At 44.5% G+C, this 19,313-nt stretch overlaps 2 protein-coding genes across 11 annotated transcripts in view; one reads left to right on the top strand and one right to left on the bottom strand.

Annotated features, from left to right (window-relative positions):
* CNOT7 (CCR4-NOT transcription complex subunit 7) overlaps positions 1-8,178 on the bottom strand; it is a 218,359-nt gene extending 210,181 nt beyond the window's left edge. For 6 of the 7 annotated variants that reach the window (XR_003854333.1, XR_003854335.1, XR_003854334.1 and 3 more), the window contains exon 1: positions 7,921-8,178. Coding sequence is in view for 2 of the 7 variants with exons in the window: in XM_029587129.1 (XP_029442989.1) it covers positions 7,921-7,973 (53 nt within the window). In the remaining 5 variants the exon portion in view is untranslated. The remainder of the gene's footprint in view (positions 1-7,920) is intronic. The other variant, XM_029587138.1, reaches the window with a different exon arrangement.
* Positions 8,179-8,379: 201 nt separating this feature from the next.
* VPS37A (VPS37A subunit of ESCRT-I) overlaps positions 8,380-19,313 on the top strand; it is a 109,343-nt gene continuing 98,409 nt past the window's right edge. For 3 of the 4 annotated variants that reach the window (XM_029587117.1, XM_029587110.1, XM_029587104.1), the window contains exon 1: positions 8,380-8,624. In XM_029587117.1, the coding sequence (XP_029442977.1) occupies positions 8,515-8,624 (110 nt within the window). In that variant the 5' untranslated portion in view covers positions 8,380-8,514. The remainder of the gene's footprint in view (positions 8,625-19,313) is intronic. The other variant, XM_029587123.1, reaches the window with a different exon arrangement.

Raw genomic sequence — 19,313 nt, 5'->3', positions numbered from 1 at the left:
GTTGCAGTAATCCGTTTTGGAGAAGAGCGTGGCTTGAAGGACAGTTCTAAAATCCTGGAAGTGGAGGAGAGGTTTGAGCCTTTTCATAACTTGTAATTTGTAAAAACAATCCTTGGTAGTTTTGTTGATGGATTTCTTAAGATTCAGATGGTTATCGAGGATTATTCCTAGATCCCTTACTTGCGTGATCTGGGTGTTGGAAGATGTCTGCTGGGCTAGGACCTTGTGGTCAGAGGAGATGAGAAGGAGTTCTGTCTTGGCCGCATTGAGGACCAGGTTCAAGCTGGTGAGGAGGTGGTTAATAGATTGGAGGCAATCTATTAACCACCTCCTCCAAAAGGCATTCCAGTGACCTTGCAACATCAACTCCCGACAGTGAGCCCTCCAATGCAGGAGGCTTGCATCTGTTGTGAGCACTAACTAATGCGGCAACTCCAAGGAAACTCCCTTCCTGAGATGATCCGCCTGCAAACTCCACTGCAACTGGGCGTTCACCTTTAATGGCAGGAGAAGTCTCACCACATAGTCCTGCGACTCTGGGTTCCAGCAAGAAAGCAACGCACCTTGAAGGAGGTCACATATGAGCTTTTGCCCAGGGAACTATGTCCAATGCGGCTGCTATCAAAGCCAGGACCTGTAAATAAGACCACACTTTTGGGCGAACAGTGCTTATCAGGATGCAAATTTGAGCAATCAATTTTTGAATTTGACTCTCCAGAAGAAATACTTCGCCCTGCTTTGTACCAAAGTGAATGCCGAGATTCTCCAGTGTTTGAGATGGCTGTAAGTTGCTTTTGGCTAGATTCACCACCCAACCTAGCTCCTGAAGTAAGGAGACTACCTTGCGAAAATCCCAGAGACTTTCTTCCGTGCTCTTGGCATGAATCAACCAGTCATCTAGATACAGGTGCACCAGAATGCTGTCCTTGTGCAAGAATGCAGCTACCATCCACCATGACCTTGGAGAAGGTCCTGGGCGCAATGGCCAGTCAGAAGGGCAAGGCCTGAAACTGGTATTGGCGACCCAAAATGGCAAACCCAAGGAATAATTGATGATCCTGATGAATGGGAATATGCAGATATGCCTCGGTCATATCCAGAGATGTGAAGTATTCCTCTGATTGTATTGCCATTATGATGGAGCGTACAGTTTCATAAGGAAAATGAATGACCTGTAAATGATGACCGACTCCCTTGAGATCCAGGATGGGTGGAAAGGATCCCTCTCTTTCTTGTTATGACAAAATAGATGGAATAGTGGCCTGTATTTTGTTTATTTTATTTATTTAAAAACTTTTCTATACCATTGCTAAGTTAAATACCATCGCAACGGTTTACATGTAGGCACATATTTAATGAGGGTAAAAGCGTACTATAGTACATTCTAACAGGTGCCGTTAAAGGTTCGGTTACAATATATCATTAGACATAGACATTTAGTGAAGTAGTTCATGACCAGTTGTACCAAGGTACTTACACGGGTAGTTTTATCACACATAGTATTATAGTTATGTTTGTTGTGGTGTAGAGCTCATAGACTAATCTATTGTAAAGTTCTACGTACTGTGTGTCTATGCCTTTCTGTCTTTTCCTGAATAATTTCTCTCTATTCTTTTGTCTCTTTGTAAAATGCTTATTTAAAAAGCCATGTTTTTAAACTTTTCTTGAATGTCTTTAGATCACTTTGTAGTCTGATCTCTGGAGGCATTGTGTTCCAGATTATGGGTCCTGCTAGTGATAGGGCTCTCTCTCTCACTTGGGTCAGTCTTGCTGTTTTAACTGATGGAATGGTTAGGAGTGCTTTATTTGCTGATCCGAGATTCCTGTGTGGCGTGTGTACCCGTAATGCTGTGTTTAGCCAATCTGATTTCTCATCATAAATTAGTTTGTGAATGATACATAGGGTTTTGTATTTAATTCTGCCACATTGGTAGCCAATGCAACTCTGCTAGGGTTTCAGTTATATGGTCCCGCCTTCTTTTTCCGGTTAGTATTCTAGCTGCTGTGTTCTGTAGTATTTGCAGTGGTCTTAATGTCGTATTTGGTAGTCCTAGCATAAGGGCATTGCAGTAGTCTGTGCTGGAGAAAATTAGTGCCTGTAGTATTGTTCGGAAGTCATTTTGAGTTAGTAGTGGTTTAAGTTTTCTGAGTACCATGAGCTTTGCATAACCTTCCTTTACTTTTAGTGATATGTGTTGTTTCAGATTGATTTCAGGGTCTATAATTATTCCTAGATTACGTACTTTTCCAGTTAGTTCAATTTTCTGGTTGTCTTTGAGAATTATTGAGGTTTGACTGATTTCAGAATTTTTTCATTCTTAGTGTAGAAATTCTGTTTTATCAATATTAATTACAAGTTCCATTTGTGTCAGTAGTTGTTTTATAATGCTTAGATACATGTTGGCTAGGTTTAATGTTTCCTCTAAAGTGTCGTCTATGGGTAGAATTAGTTGGATGTCGCCGGTGTAAATGTAGTGGATAATTCCTAGTCCTGCAAGTAGGTGGCATAATGGCAGCACGTATATGTTAAAAAGGGTCGCAGATAGTGCTGATCCCTGTGGAACTCCTGTTTTGAGATTAATTTTTTCTGATACTGTGTTGTTGATCTGAACTTGGAAAAACCTGTTTTTTTAGATATGAACTGAAACATTTTGCTACGATTTGGGAACAGGAATCACGGCCTTCAAATCTAACAGTCTTCTCAATGTAGCATCCACTGCTACCCTCTTTTGAGGGGAGTTGCATGGAGATATAAAGGTACCTGGAGGAATGCCAAGAAATTCTACAGCACAGCCATCCCGAATCACTTCGAGGACCTATTGATCCAATGAGGTCTGAACCCACCTGTGATAAAAGCGAGATAGATGCCCGCCTATCTCTTGCACCAACAGGTGAGCCCACAAATCTTCACTGAACAGATAGAGAGGCTTCGCTGCCAAAGCCCACATCTTTACGAGGCCTTCTGGGGTGAAAGGAATGTGACCTACCAAAGAGATGGGATCTCCAAGAAGCTCCTGTATAAGGACGAAATTGCCTATAGTCATGAGAGCGGCCACCTGCCCGAAAGAGCCGAGAAGCCAGCTTATCCTCCTACAAATGAGAGATCTGGGCTTCCATCTATGTGCCATCTTTTCCAACTCACTGCCAAACAAAAGGGAACACTTCAAGGGCAGCTTGGTGAGACTGGACTTAGACACAGTTTCAGCCAACCAGTTATGCAACCACAACTGCAGTCTAGCCGCTATTACAGAAGCAACTCCTCCGGAGGCTGTGCAAACCAGACCACATTCCGTATCAGCAAATAAGGTAGCCCCCTGTTCTATCACTGGAAGGACACTGCCAGAATCTTGCGAAAGATGCAAGATGGCTCGAGCCACCAAGGCACAATAAGAAGCAATCTGCCAATTCCTTGCCACGGCCTCAAAGGCTTGCTAGCGGATATCCTGAGCATCCTTTACAGCTGTCCCTCCATTCACCGGGATGGTGATTCGCTTGGTAACCGAACATAGCTATGCGTCAACTTTTGGGAAACGCAACTGACCTCTGGCCTGCGGATCCAAGGGATATAAACCCGCCAAGGCGCACCTACCCTTTAAAAGGTCACTTCTGGTATACTCTATTCAAGGTCAAACAACTCGAATAGCATCCAGGAGGTGAAAAACATGAAGCCTTGCATAGGGTGATCAATATGGGGTCCTTCTTCTGCACTCCCAGCCACTCCAACAGGCCAAAGTAATACCGTGTGCATTGGCCTGGAAAGGTCTTCAGAGTCTGAGATCAGAGCAGGCAACTCATCTCTATGAAAGAAACAGAGAAAAGTTCTAACTGGCTCTAAATCCTGGGAAATCTCCCCTTCCTCAAGAGGGGAGCCACCCAAATCATCATCAATGTCATCTTGACCAACATCAACTCAAACACTGTAAGCATACGCAGTACCATGGTATTTGCCCATGGTGGCAGATGCAGGGGAACTTCGAACATGTAATCCTGATTTAAATGGTATTGCCAACTCAGAAGAATGCCCCTGTAGAAAGGTCTATAATCCCTGGAACAATTCCACCCGGAAAAGGAAGATGGCTCCATACCAGGCCCCATAGGCCCGAACCTGATGTCCTGAGAGCAAGTCTCCCCTGAAGACAACTCAGTCAGTGAACAAACCAAATTAGGGTACACCTTTGTCGTGTCGCCCTTGGACCCACTCCCCTCAGACCGAGGGAATGGACCAACGACAAAATCAGAAGGAGGCAAATACCTCCTTGAGCATCCAGGCAGTGCTGACACAGGCTTATAGAAAGCTCCAGCTGTATAACCCTTATATGGCAAGCAACCCAAATAGCTAAGCACTTTGACTTCTTTGAAGCTGGCACGCAGATTAGTATGCGCACAATACGCATGCAGTGGCAGGTACGCGCTTAACTATTCCCACAGTTATGCACTTAGCAAAATGCACAAAACGAGCTGAAATATGCTTACAGAAAATCCAGGGGCAGGTATGTGCTTAACTATGTGCACAGTTATGCGCTTAAGAAAACGCACAAACGGGCGGATTTTCAAAGCCCTGCTCGCGTAAATCCGCCCGGATTTACGCGAGCAGGGCCTTGCGCGCCGGCGCACCTATTTTCCATAGGCCGCCAGCGCATGCAGAACCACGGGACGCGCGTAGGTCCCGGGGTTTTCGGAAGGGGGTGTGTCGTGAGTGTGTCGTGGGGCGGGGCCAAACGATGCGGCGTTTTGGGGGCGGGGCGCGGCCACGCCCTCCAGAACCGCCCCCGGGTCCGGTCTCGGCACGCCAGCAGCCCGCTGGCGCGCATGGATTTATGTCTCCCTCCGGGTAGAGGAAGGGAGGGGAAGGTGAGGGGAGGGAACGGAGGCAGGCTGCGCGGCTCGGCGCACGCCGGCTGCCCAAAATCGGCAGCCTTGCGCGCGCCGATCCAGGATTTTAGAAGATACGCGCGTATCTTATAAAATCCAGCGTACTTTTGTTTGCGCCTGCTGCGCAAACAAAAGTACGCGATCGCGCAGTTTTTCAAAATCTACCCCAAAATGCGCTGAAATACACACACAGAAAATGCAGAGATACAAATGTGCAAAATGTGCTCAGTGATGCGCTTAACTACACGCACAACAGGGGCCAAAAATTTAGGTGCAGAAGGCGGCGTGAGCCAATGTCACACACAAAAACACGCGAAGGAACCGCTATGGCCTACCACACAGCCAGGGAAGGAAGCCTGCAAGTGTGGCCTAGGCAAAAGGCTACTCATCCTGCCTTGCCTGAGCTGCCTCCACACTCAGAAAACTCCCCAAAGACGTGAGCAGGAGAACTGAATGCTGAGCAGAAGGACCCAGTAGGAAGTAACTCACTACCTCCACTCTTTTTTTTTTTTTTTAACTTTTACTTAAGCTCAGCCCTCCCTGGCTGAGAGCAGGAACAGGTTCCCGGCTATGGGGGGAGAAGGCAAAAGCCTTCACTGCCAAGTCTCTCCATCCTGCAACCGCTACATTTTTTTTTTTTAAGTCCATGCCAGAACAGGGCTACCAGACTAAGGCTCTCAACTAAGGGAGGGACCCAACGGTATCACCTCAGGAGGCAACCAGTGCTATATAATCAGCCCGATCTTCCGTTTTGTTCTATTTCTCCTTTATTTTTATATTTATTATTTTACTGGCAATCCCAAGTAGGAAAATGCATGTCCACCAACCATCTACTGGAGACAGACAATACTGGCGGGTTGATGTCAGGGTAGGACTATATATCCGTGACATCAGCTTCTTACTCCGTCTCTATCTGCTGGCAGAGGTGCATAATCTATTGGTGGGGATTGGCCTGCCTGAATGTAGAAGAACTTGAAATTTGCGAGTAAATACTTACGTGTACTAGCACACGCTGGGGTCCCCTGCCGCGTAACTTTACTTCTGCTAAGGATGATATGTAAATTGTAAAACAAACAATTCTAGGCAGATCAGCAGGGTTTTAAAGGTTAGGGCTAACATGGGGAAAGGGAGGCTATTAAACTAGGGAGGTTTGGAAGTCCTAGCCCTTACCCAAGTATACAGGGTACGAACTGGGAAAATCGGTAATGGTATCAGCGCACGTCTTAAAATCCCTCCACTTACATGGTAGAAGCATTTGCGCACACAGGCACATGGTCAGGCTATTTTACAACATGCGCTTATGTTATAAAATAGCCGCATCCCTGGGCACGGACTGACGAACACTCCAGCACTTTCTGTAAAGAACATTAACAAGGATCAATTCTACAGAAGTGGCCCACACGATGATTTTTCTCTTACTGCATCATCATCATCTAAACTCTTGGCAATTCTATATTTTCAAGAGAGTAGGAAATATAATTTAATCACTTTTGAATACTTTTACTTCAAACTCATGGAAGCTCCTGGAACTTTGAATTAACTCTAATGAAACCTAATGGGAAAAATAAAACCGAAAGTAAATCTGCCTCAAATGTGTTAGTGTAAACATGTGCATCATGAAAACAAAGCAATGTGTAAAACAAAGAAAAATAGCTGGATTTACACAAGTGAGATATTTCCTAATGGTTTTCACCACTCCTCAGTTATCATGAACTGTGTGAATGCAAGAAATTTTTAAGGTTGAGCCTGCTTTCTGAATATTGATGTGAAATGCAAACATGGTACAATGGGTAAGATTAAAGCCTTGACAACTGTCACTACTGCTCTCAAATTTCAAATGTGTGTGTGAATTGAACCACTTTTTTAGCAGTGCGAAAGCATGCGAGTGCTGCTTTCACTGGGTCTGTGTAAGATGACAGACATCAGATATCGTTTTAAGATTAGTACACTATCATAAGGGACATGGGAGAAATTCTAGGCAAGTAGCTGGCTACTGACACTGTGATAACCTTGAGCAAGGTGCATGATTTCTCTGTAGCTCAGTTTACCTCATTCCAATTGTATAATACTGTCGCTATTTGTTTATTCTACAAAGATGCATTCTTGCGGCCCTGGTGTCTGAAATGTCAATGTTTCTGAAATGTCAAACTGTGAAGTTCACTGGGACTCTTTAGTATGAAGTGGCATTTCTTCTTTATAAGAGTCATGCTGCTTGGCACACGTGTTTTATGTAGAAGAGACACCAATGCAGGTTATCTGTCCGTTAGCACTATCAGAATTTGGGTACTGTAAAGATGACAGACTCAGACCTCGGTGAGATAACCTGCAAGGGAGTGCACGGAAAGGTAGTCTAGGAAGTGCTTCCTTTCTGTAGATCTTTTTGTTTTGAATGTGTTAACCAGAAAAACTAGATTTAGACGAACGCTTTATTGTCAAATAAGTCCCCAAAACATAAAAAAGAGTGATACCCAAGATCATATAACCAAGAGCACTAAACTCGTGTCCAAGGACATCTCCTGGGGTAGAAACATGAAGAGGGCGAGAAAGCGAAGCAGCCCAGGTCATCGAGGGAAACGTCAAACCTCATGTCATTGTGCACTGTGGTACTAGTAGTCCTACTTCAGAGTTAAATAACTTTATTAGCATATCAATTTTTACATATGTTGCCATCATACATAACATGATTACAATGAAAAACCAACATTACAACTACCAAAACGCAGCCTGAGTGGGGCCAAGAAACTAGGCACAAACTCAGGTCTCCCTCCAGTCCCAGGATCGCTAGGCAACTCTTGAGAAGCATGACACTTGCGCAGCCAGAGGCGCTCACCACTGCACCCAAGGGTCATTACTGTTAAAATAAAATAAAAAAAAGGCACGCGGAGCTTTCCACACTACATGTAACAGCAGCAAGAGGCGAGCGCAGAGGAACCGCTACCGGCTTCCGTCCCGCCGCACAGGGTTGCATCGTGTCCCGGCCTCTACGTTCTCCCCTCACCTCTCTTCTCTAGAGCACTGACAGGCTGCCACCAGAACCTCGCTGCTTACCTGCGGCCGCCGAAAGCGTTCCGCTCCCGCGCAGGCAGCACCCGTGAGGTCATAAAGAGCCGTACACGGACGCCGGCGACCCGCGCGCACGCACCACTCACAACTTCCAGCGGTCTTGCTGCACAAAGCCGTGACGTTGCCGCAAGCCGCCTCACTGCCGTCTACCTTTCGGCTGCCTGTTCGCCGGACTTTCACCCGTTCGACTGCGCGTGCGCACGCCGCCACGGCGCTTCCTCTTCCTCTGACGTAAGAAAATAACAAGAGAAAGCGGTTCATTTTCTTGGCTTCTGAGGCATTCTTATCCGATTTCGTTCCCGCGCCCCCCTTTCCCGCCCACCTCGCGCGCGCCGCGGATACATCCCGTCCACTATCGCGCCTGACGCCCCCCGAACTTTCCCAGTTAAATACAATCGGACGAACGAAAACAAAACAAAAAGGTGTGGAGCGCGCGGTGTGCGTGCTGACGTTTTCCGTCCCCGAGGGCGGCTCTTAAGTCAGGAGCACGCACAGTAGGGGCCGGAGACGTGTTTATTTGTCGGTGTATTGGACTTGGGTCCTGGTTCTGGGTTTGCGTGTGAGTGCTTCTGCAGCGGTATGAACTGGTTCTTTCCAGTGTCCAAGAGTTCGGGGCCACTGTCGCCGCTCACCACTCTTCAGCAGCAAAAGCAGCGGCAGATTGACTCCTTGAAGGCGTCGCACAGCAGGTGGGGGACTGCGCTGCTGGGGTTGTTCAGGCTAGCCTAATAACGTGCTGAGTGTGTGCTGTGGCCCCCCGCCACTCCCTGCCCTAAACTGTGCCCTCGTGACAGGTTCGTGTGGGACACAGGCCTTGGGGAGGAGTCAGCGGCCCATGGGGGTCTTACTGAGCTCGTTTCGGTGTGTTCTGGTTTATAATCAAAGCTGTGCTTTAGAGATGATGATCTAGTTATAGCGTCATGTAACATTAAATAAATGTTTAGTAGTAGCTACTTTGGCTTCACGCTTACAGTCTGGCCCTAGGATTGCGATTAATGTCTTCAGTGAGCTTGTTTTACGTACATCTAAATAAAAAATATAACACTATGAACTCATTCACGTTAAACGTTGGTTGCATGCCCCAGTTTCCCAATTGTGCAAGGTCCTTTTGCAATTTCTTACAATCCTCTTGTAATTTAACAACTTTGAATAATTTTTTTGTCATCTGCAAATTTGATCTCCTCTCTCCTACTCATTTCCAGGATGTTTATACATATAATAAAAAGCAATGGCCCCAGAACAGATCCCTGGGGCACGCCACTATTCATCTGGGTCAGAACAAAATAAATTGTCCTTAAAATCTATAGGCTAGTTGGCTATACTTATTCTTTCTGAAGAAGCAGCAATAGTAGGAGGATACCATATAGGAGGATTAGAGCATTATAACAGCTGTAATGTAGTCAAACCTTTCCTTCTTGAAGACAAGTTGCAGGGCTGTTGCAGTTCTAAGATAAATGGTTTGTCTATCAGAAACAGCCGTGTAAACAATTTTCCTTTTATTAAAATCAAGAATATATTTATTTATTTATTTAACATTTTTCTATACCGAACTTCATGACAAGCTTCATATCAGGCCGGTTTACATCAAACTTTGGGAATATATATGTTTTGATTTTTAAATGTAAATATTCTAAGGGGAAGCAAAACATTTTTTAACTTTTTTGGTATCACATTTTGGTTTGTAATTTTTATTTTTTTTTAATTTAAAAATATTTTGCTGGATTTTTTTTTTTTAAGTATAATTAAAACTGGCTGAACTACTCGGTCAATATGGGTTCAAGGAAAGATAACTCACGGGCCGATACAGTAAGGACGCGTAAGAAACAGTGCATTAGTGCCAGGCGCACCCTCGTTTGCCGCGTGCACATCTTGGTTCACAAACCGCTCTATTCAGTATTCAAATTGGACACAAATCCAAGCGGCGTCCAAAGCGCGTCAATGATGCGGTAGGCGTTCGCAATCCATTTTACTGTATAGAGCGGTATTCAGCGCCTATACAGTATCCAGGGTGCGCTGGTACCTGTCATTTCAAATGTCATTCCACCAGGTAAGTGGATGTTTCTTTTCTACAGACCCTGCTGCCTTGAGCGGCCTCCAGTCATGGACGCCTGGATACAGGCGCGAAGGTCCATGAACGGACGCCGAGGTCGCGGCTTCCGTTCATGGACCTTCCTGCCTGTAGGCCCCGCTGCCCTGAGCGCTCAAGGCAGCTCGTCCTCCGATCATGGACGCCCGGATACAGGCACGAAGGTCCATGAACGGATGTCCAAGGTCGTGGCGTCCGTTCATGGACCTTCCCGCCTGTAGGCCCCGCTGCCTTGGACGTCCGGCCGGGCGCTCAAGGCAGCGCGGCCTCCGATCATGGGTGCCCGGACACAGGCGGGAAGGTCCATGAACGGACGCCGCGACCTTGGACGTCCGAGGTCGCGACTTCCATTCATGGACGTTCCTGTCTCTTTCCGGACACCTAGCGGATGCCCATCTCTCCGGCGTCCGTAGAGGCGTCCATGTCTCCACTGGACCCAGAGCCTCAGGACGCCCATCTCTCCAGCGTCCATAAAGGCGTCCATGTCCGGACCCTCAGAAATGCCCAGAGATGGATGGATGGATGGTACAGTTCAACTGAAACATATCACATACCTCCTCCGGTCTTGCTGCTGGGTTCTCCAGTCGGATGGGTTCTCCTTGCTGCTGGGCTCCCCTGTTCGCCTCTCCAATCTGCCGAGCATTTCGAGCGTTTCTCATTCGAGCATGTCTCATTCTGCTTCTCAACCGAATGAAAAATAGCGCCAGAGCAATAATATACATGTTGTCCATGGCGCTGTCCGGTATGAAGCTGACTGAATACCACACTAACGCCAGGGTCAGGGTAGGCGGTAAATATGCAGGTTAAAGACGCGGCAAATAAGCTGGTTAAAAAGGCGATAAGCTGGGCGCACGTTACTGTATCGGAGGGAATAGCTAAATCGATCATTAACATATATACATGCGGCGGGCGGAGACGGATACGCGTCCATTTTGGCAAGCGGTAAGGACACGTAAAACCAGATACTGAATCACGGGTTAGCCTTACGCGTCCAAATAGTGCGTCCAAAATGGGTTAAAAACAGGATGGCCGCGCTTTACTGTATTGTACAAACGGAAAGGTAATAGACAATCGTGTGATAACTATTGCGGCATCGCTTTGTTGTCAATTGCCTTGTGCAACACAGTGAATAAGAGCTTCTGTCTGAAAGTCAGTGTGGCTTCAGGAAAGGATGTGGAACTATAGACATGGAATTTGCTCAACTAAACCGAATTCCAATTAATGTATGACTTTTGTGCCCTATAGTATTTGATACAATCACTTGCGAGGGCTTTTGAAATATCATGGCAAAATTCGGTTGATCAGAGAAATTTATTGCAATAGTTTGGCAGTTTTATGATGGCATGCTTGCTCATAGTGTGAATGATGGTGACTTTTATGCAATACAATTTCAAAAACTGATGGGAGTCAAGCAAGTTTGATCGCTACAATGCTTACAGATGCCTTTTGTGGCTATGATATTGGGATTGACATCACATATCGGATTGATCGTAAGCTCTTCAATTTGAGGAGACTACAGGCAAATACAAAGATAGGCACACTGATCAACTGTGATCTTCTGTTTGCAGAAGACTATTCCCAGAATGCCAAAACTGTGTCTGATATGCAGTGGAGTGTGGATTCTTTCTCTTCAGCTTGCAACAACTTTGGTCTCATAATATCAAGAAGACATCAGGAAAACCTTATTTGGAGCCTATGATCATAGTGAATGACCAAACTATCAAGTTCCTCTACCTCAGCAGTACTCTGTCATATGATGAAATCAGTTCCAGACTTGGCCAAAGCAAGCATAACCTTTGACAGATTAAGTACAGATGTTTGATAGTGCAGAAATATCACTACTCAACAAAAAACAGAAGGTCTACAGCAACCTTGCTGTAGGTATATTTAACCTGCACAGCATTTAGATGCCAGGCCATGAATTTAAACCATTTTCACATGGGGTATTTGAGGAAATAGCAAGGCGAGGTCACAGACTCTGTCAATGATGGGTGATTTCAATTTTCCCAGTATTGACTGGGTGAATATCACATCAGGACATGCTAGAGAGGTAAAGTTCTTGGATAAAATAAATGGAGTAACTGGTACAAGAACCAACAAGGGAGGGGGGAGGGGGGGCGGACTATTTTAGACCTAGCGGAACACAGGATTTGGTGCGAGAGGAAACAGTGTTGGAGCCACTTGGCAATAGTGATCATTCAATCAAACTTTACTTAACTGCAGGGAGGGCACTACAGAAATCTACTTTAAAAAAAAAAAAAAAAAAAAAAGTGACTGTGATAAAACAAGGAAAATGGTTAGGGGAAAAAAACTGAAAGGAGCAACTTCAAAGTTTGAGATAGCTAAAGCATGGACATTGTTTAAAAATACCATCTTGGAAGCCTAGACCAGATGTATTCCATGCATTCAAAAAGGTATAAGGAAGTCTAAACAACTACCAGCATGGTTACAAGGTGAGGTGAGAGAGGCTATAATAACAAAAAGAACATCTTTTAAGAAATGGAAAAGGATCTGAATGAAGAAAACAAGAAACAGCATAAGCACTGGCAAGTTAGATGCAAAGCATTGAAAAGGAAGGCAAAGAGATTTTGAAAAGTTTGCCATAGAAACGAAAACATATAATAAAACATTTTTAGGTACATTTGATGTAAAAAAAACAAAAAACTGTGAGGGAGTCATCAGATGATCAAGTGGTAAAAGGGACACTTAGGGATGACAGAGCTATAGCAGAGAGACAAAATGAATATTTTTGCTTTGGTATTTCACTGAGGAAGATGTAAGATATTCAAAGGTGATGATTCAAAGGAAATGAAACCAATCTCAGTGAATCTCGAAGATGTTCTAGGGTAAACTCGACTTCGTATGATTTGCTACTCTTTTTAGTTTGTCAGTGCTGAAAGAACTGAGAAATGATATTGAGGACCTGCTAGTGGAAATTTGTAAACTATCATTAACATTGTCTATGGTACCTGAAGATTGGAGTTTTGCCAATGTAACAGTTTTTAAAAAGGGATCAAAAAGTGATCCAGGAAACTACAGACCAGTGAGTGTGATGTTTGTGCCAGGCAAAATGGTCATAAAGAACAAATTGCTCAACATATAGATAGACAGACATAGTTTACTAGGAGAAAGCCAACATGCATTTAACTAAGGGAAGTCTTGTTTCACCAATTTGCTACATTATTTTTTTTTGAAGGTGTGGATAAAGGTGAGCCAGTTGATAGTATATCTGGATTTCCAGAAAGCATTTGACAAAATCCCTCATGAGTCTTTAGGAAATTTAAAATGTCGTGGGATAGGGGACAGTGTGTCAAATTGTGACTTGGCAACTGGTTAAAAGAGAAAAAACAGAAAGTAGGGCTAAATGGTAAATTTTCCCAATGGAGAAAGGTGATCAGTGAAGTGCCCCAGGGCTCTGTTCTGGGGCCACTGCTTTTTAATCTACCTTATAAATGGGCCATGACCGGCCCGCAAATGCGCAGTAGAGCGCAGCTCTACTGCGCATGTGCGGGCAAGGACGTCGGTCTTAGCCAGCGTAAAAAAAAAACAACATGGCGGCGGCGGTGTCGGGGGGGCAGCGGCGGCGGTGTCGGGGGGCGGCGGCGGTGTCGGGGGGCAGCGGCAGCGGTGGCGGCGTCCGGTGGCGGCGGCGGTGTCGGGGGGCGGCGGCGTCCGGTGGCAGCGGCGGTGGTGGCGAATGACGACGAGGAGCGGCGGCAGCGGCGGCCAGTACCGAGGGAGGAGAGAGAGAGGGAGGGACTGAGTGGGGGGAGGGAGGGACTGAGTGAGAGGGAGGGAGGGAGGGACTGAGTGAGTGAGAGGGAGGGAGGGAGGGACTGAGGGGGAGGGAGGTAGGGGGTGGGGAAGAGTGAGAATGAGGGAGAGGTGAGAGACAGGGATGTGAGTAAGTGGAAGGGTAAGAAGTTGTGGAGCAGAGAAAAAGGGAGTGGAGGAGGGCTGAGGGAGATGGGATTGAGACAGGGTGGGGAGTGACTGAGGGAAGGGGAGAGAGGTGGGAGTGACTGAGGGAAGGGGAGGGAGGTGAGAGTGAGGGGAAGGAGGCAGTGGGAGACAGAGAGTGAGTAAGACTGAGGGGTGGGAAGGGGGTGAGTGACTGAGGGGGAAGGGGGCATGAGGGAGAAAAAGCGTAGGAGGGTGCTGTTTTCGAAAATGGACCGAAAACAAAAATGTAATGTAGCCCGTTGTGACGGGCTTAACGGCTTGTATATTTATAAGTGAATTGATGTGGGGGGGAGAATGAATTAGTTGTGGGTTGGGATCAAATATGTACTACTATAATTATTTACATTTTTATTATTTAAATTTTATAATTGAAATATGTAAATCTTGTATTTTGTTTTACTTGCTGATTTTTGTCCACTTTGGGTGTTTGTTTCAATCTGTAAAGCAATTCACAAATACTGCTAAATGAAATGACTGGAGTGGAACAAGTAAACAATTGGTTGTTTACTTTTCAAATAGTACAAAGACTAGGGGACACACAATGAAATTAGGTGATAAAATTAAAACTAGTGAGTATTTTTTTTACTTGATGCAAAATTAAGCTCTGGAATTTGTTGCCAGAGGATGGGTGAAAGCTGTTTAGTGTAGCTCATTTTTAAAAAGTTTGGACAAGTTCCTGGAGGAAAAGTCTATAAAAGTGGACTTGGAATAAGCAGCATGCAATCAACCCCCTTGGGATCCTGCCAGGTACTTGTGACCTGAATTGGCCACTGTTGGAAACAGGATACTGGGCTTGATGAACCTTTGGTCTGAGCTTTGAGCTCTACTAAGCACGTGCAGGAGTTCCTGTATTGGCGTTGTCTTCTATTTTTTGTCCATATTTTGCACAAACAACTTATCTATCTTTTGATTCTTCTCCTTAGTCTAATCTTTTCTTGCCTTGCTGGTTCCCAGCAATCTACAACAGCACTTTTCAATGCTATCTCAGCCTTCTGACTTGGGGAAAAATAAGAGGAAAAAGGAAAAGCTGTAGAGAGATCCACAAGTTCCAAATGACATAAAAAAAAATCTGTGACTTCAAGTCATGTACTTGTCAGATGGGCGTGAACTCTATTATCTCTGTCTGTCTGGGACTGAATCATGACCAACCGAACTGTCGTGTGTGTTGTCTGATGTCCCCAAGATCAAGAGCAGCCAAAATAGCCAGCTTAAGAGCCTGGAGCAAGAGCAGGTCATTTTCTAGAAGCCACCAGTCTTCCCCATGAGGCATAGATATGAGCCCCTTCCATGGGGTAGTGATAGACTGCAATGGCACTTAAATGGACTCGCTGAAATGGTAGCCAAACCTAATTGAGATAATGAGGAAAGGTATGATTGCAGTGCTTAGGTTCGCAAGAGAATGGGCCCAAGCATTGTGATCAACACATGCCTTTTCCATTTGAAAAATGTAATTGCACCTTGTGGATGGCTTTCTTGCAGATAATAGAACGTTTTGGATTTGTTTAGGAAAATCTCAAGGAGCTAAAAAGTTTTGTATTCAACATCCAGGCTGATAGCTTGAGGGATTGGCGAGCTGGATGAAGGAGAAAGCCCTTTCCTTGGCAAAGTAGGTCCAAGTCATTACCCAGTTATATGTGGAGCTTCAGATAGTTAAATGAGAGATGCATACCATGGTTGTCTGGGCCATGCTGGTGTTATGAGAATCATTGTGGCTTGGTCCCATATTAATTTCTGAACAGTTCTCGCTATGAGTGATATGGAAGGAAAAGCGTACACGGCACCTCTTCCCCCCAATGGATTAAAAAGGCAACCTGCATTTTGTGTAATGAACTGAGAAATATCGAGCAGAATCTTGTCTAGTTTCAGATTTGTTTTCTGTTGCAAATAGACCTAGTCAAGGTTGACCCCCCCAGCACTTGAAGAGGTGGTTTTCCACAGACTGGTTCAGCAGCCACTCATGGGGATGAAAATTCTGCTCAGGCAGTCTGGCAGAATGTTGGACAAGCTTGGCAGATGAGTCATTTGCAAGGTAGCCCTGTTTCTCATTGCTATTGCCAAACGAGTAGGGCCTCTTCGCAGAGGACCCTTGAAATGGTTCCGCCTTGCTCTTTTATGTGGAACATTGCGACTTGATTATCTGTTTGAATCAGGATTGTTTTGTTGCAAAGAATATTCATGAACATCTGTAGTGCATTTCACATGGCACATAGCTCTAGGAGATTTATCTGGAATTGATACTCTTGGAGGGGACCACATACTCTGTTTTGTATGGACCTGTGTAAGCTTTCTATCAGAGGGTCGAGGCATTTGTTGATAGAACCACTTGGCATGGATTATGTTCGGCTATAGCCACCTTCAAATTTTCATTCTCATTTCTGAGGCAATTTGAGTTTGCGTACGGATGGGATGTAGGAGTTCATTCTATTGCAGATGTAAACTGTGCTGGAGTCGGCACACATGAAGTTGTGTAAAGAGTACCAAATGGATTGCTGCTGCTAGGTGGCCAAGGAATACTAGTACTTTCCTTGCTGTCAAATGATTGAAGCATAATAAAGAACAGGCTAGTGAAGTCATCAGTCTCCTGATCCAGGGGAAGAAAAGCCCTTAGTTGTTGCATATCTAATTGCTCCAATGAATTGTAGTCATTGGGTTAGTTAGAGGATGGATTTCTTGAAGTTGATTAGGAATCCAAGGAATTGCAGGGTCACTTCATTTATCTTCAGATGACTTTGAAGATTGTTACTTGTTGGCACCATCAGCCAATCATCTAAGTACAGAAATATCCAGATCCCTTGTTTTCTGAGGTGCACCACTAGCACCACAAGACATTTTGTGAATATTCAGGTAGTAGCCGATTGTACTGGTAGTGAGTTAAGCCCACTGAAGCACACTTAATGCCATCACGAGAGGTGTACAGGGATGCACACATCCAACCCCATTTTTTTTTTTTTTTTTAATGAAAGGGGCAATCATATTCAGCAAGGTCATCTTGAATTTGTTTCCACTGGAGATGTAGATTTAGGGCTCTGAGGTTTAAAATTGGTTGGAGACCTCAAGTCTTATTGGGAATAAAACCACCTGTCCTGTTGGATTAAGAGTACTCGCAGAATTGCTTTCTGTTGTATAAAAAGTTGGACTTCTCTATTTAAGAGGGGTAGATGTGCTGGGTTGGATGGTTGGACTGAAATTTGAAGCAATTGGGGGTAATTCTTGAAGTTGAGTTGATACACTTGAGATGTGCTATCTTCAAAACCCAGTGTCCATCATCACTTGAATCCATTTGGAATACGATTAGAGTCTGCCCTCTAGTGCATCCTGGACTTTGGGAATTAGATTTGGTCAAAAACCCTGTCCTGATTTTGACTGTATGTTGCTGTTGGGTTGCTGCTGATCTGTCTACCTCTACTAGAGTTTGAGTTTGCTGATGCTGTGGTTGAATATTAGGGAGATGATAGTGACCATAAGATGTATACAATCATCTAGGATAGTAGGGCCATTTATAATGTATATAAGACCCTCTTTGGGTGAGATGTGGTTCCACTGCTGTTGACAGCGTATGGGCAGCAGCATTCTGTTCTTTAATTTGTTATACTGTTTCTCGTAGTTTGTTTGTTTTATGTCAAAGAGATTGTCATTGAGACAGGGGTGATGGGCCAATTTATCATGAATGTCATTCTGTATACTTCTCGGAGCCATGGCATCAGGTGGATGCCTTCAGAAGCTGCTGAGGTTTTGGTGGTGGTGTCGAACAATTTGTACACAGGAGTAGGTGTCTGATATCTTCTTCAAGGTCACAGAGGAGTGCAAGGGAGAACTGTTTTCCTATGTCAGACTATATAGGGCTTCAGCTATTGCACAAAGTGGTAAATATATTGAACTATGCAAAATCGATGGGTTATATGAGCCATGAGATTGTACCTTTGGAACTTCTTCTTTTTTTTTTTTTTTTACCAAAATCATTTAATTTGTGAACCTTGCCTCGAGGAGAGATGGCATAGATTCAAGTTTTCTTTGCATTTTTAAGGGCTGATTCTATGACTATAAGTTATGTGGAAGTTGTACCACCCCATACTGTAGAGACTTCTTTAAACAAAATTACAAGACTAACTTTCTGACAAACATGATGCCTGAATTTGACGTTTCCCATATCTTCATTAAGACATAAAGCAACACTGTATGAGGAGGCAGTGCTGAAGGTTCCATTGGAAGATAAAGTACCTTCTGGATAGCCAGTATTTCCAAGTGGGGGTCCTGTTCTTTCTGGACAGCTACATTTAGTGCCTTTCCTGTTTTCTCAACAAGTTTTTTGTGTAAGTGAGATCTTTAGGAGGAGAAGAATGAATCAGTGGCTCTGTGGGTGGATCAGATGGTATCCCTGTGTAGCTTCTAGGGGTCCTTGGCTATGGTATACTAGACCAGGAAGAGTTTGGAGAATTGGGTGGACTGTATCCTACCAATGGGAATGGCATGGGGAAGCATCCTTTTTGCCAGAAGAGGAACAAAGCTTCCCAGAAAATGATGAAGTGGGTGGTGTAACAGGAGCACCTGGCATAATCTTGAATGGCGATTTTGCTTGATTTGCATAGAACGGTGGAAACATTGGATGTTTATGATTCTGGAATTAAAGAAGAGAAGAAACCTCAAACTATATTTGGCCTACTGCCTGCTGTGAGCCTAGAGTTGGTGTTAAGGACAGAGCATCTTCCTCTGATACCATGATAATTTGAGTTATGTCATGAGGAATGGTCCCAACTATAAGGGATGTATTGCTGGTATTCGATCTATTGTTTGTAGGCAAAGACCTTGAGAAAGAAGTTGAGCTGGAAAGAAACATGTTGTAACTGGAGATGGCAGGTTAAGCATAGATTGTGTTCTTGCTGATCTATAAGCAGTATGTAATTTAGTTGGCAATGCAGCCCATAAGATATGGGCATAATGATGTTTTGAATCTGTTGGCAAAAACGGGTAAGAAATGCTAGTTCTGGTGGTGGTGTGTTTTTTGGGTTTTTTTTTGTTTTATTTCTGAGAGTCAAATGTTGTGAAGCCTCATCTGAGCTAAGGGCAGGATATCTGCTTCTGCTAGTGTCGACTTTGAGGATTTTTGTGGCATGCTTTTCCCAGCATGGTGGGATGATTTTTGTGTCAATGGAGTCTTTCTTGTATCGGGCATGTTGATGTATCTGACTTAAGACATTTTATGCATAGTGTCTTGATGTCCCATGCATTGATCTCATCGACACATTGTGTCGATTTCCCCTATCTTCGGATGTCCATCAATCGATATCTTTGATCCATCTTGTCAATGTTTGATGCATCAAGAGTTAAGTGC

Source organism: Rhinatrema bivittatum, chromosome 1 (genome assembly GCF_901001135.1).
Source record: "Rhinatrema bivittatum chromosome 1, aRhiBiv1.1, whole genome shotgun sequence".
In the NCBI taxonomy this organism is placed as follows: domain Eukaryota; kingdom Metazoa; phylum Chordata; class Amphibia; order Gymnophiona; family Rhinatrematidae; genus Rhinatrema; species Rhinatrema bivittatum.
Note: the sequence above shows the minus strand (reverse complement) of the source record. Positions and strands in the feature narration are given on the sequence as shown.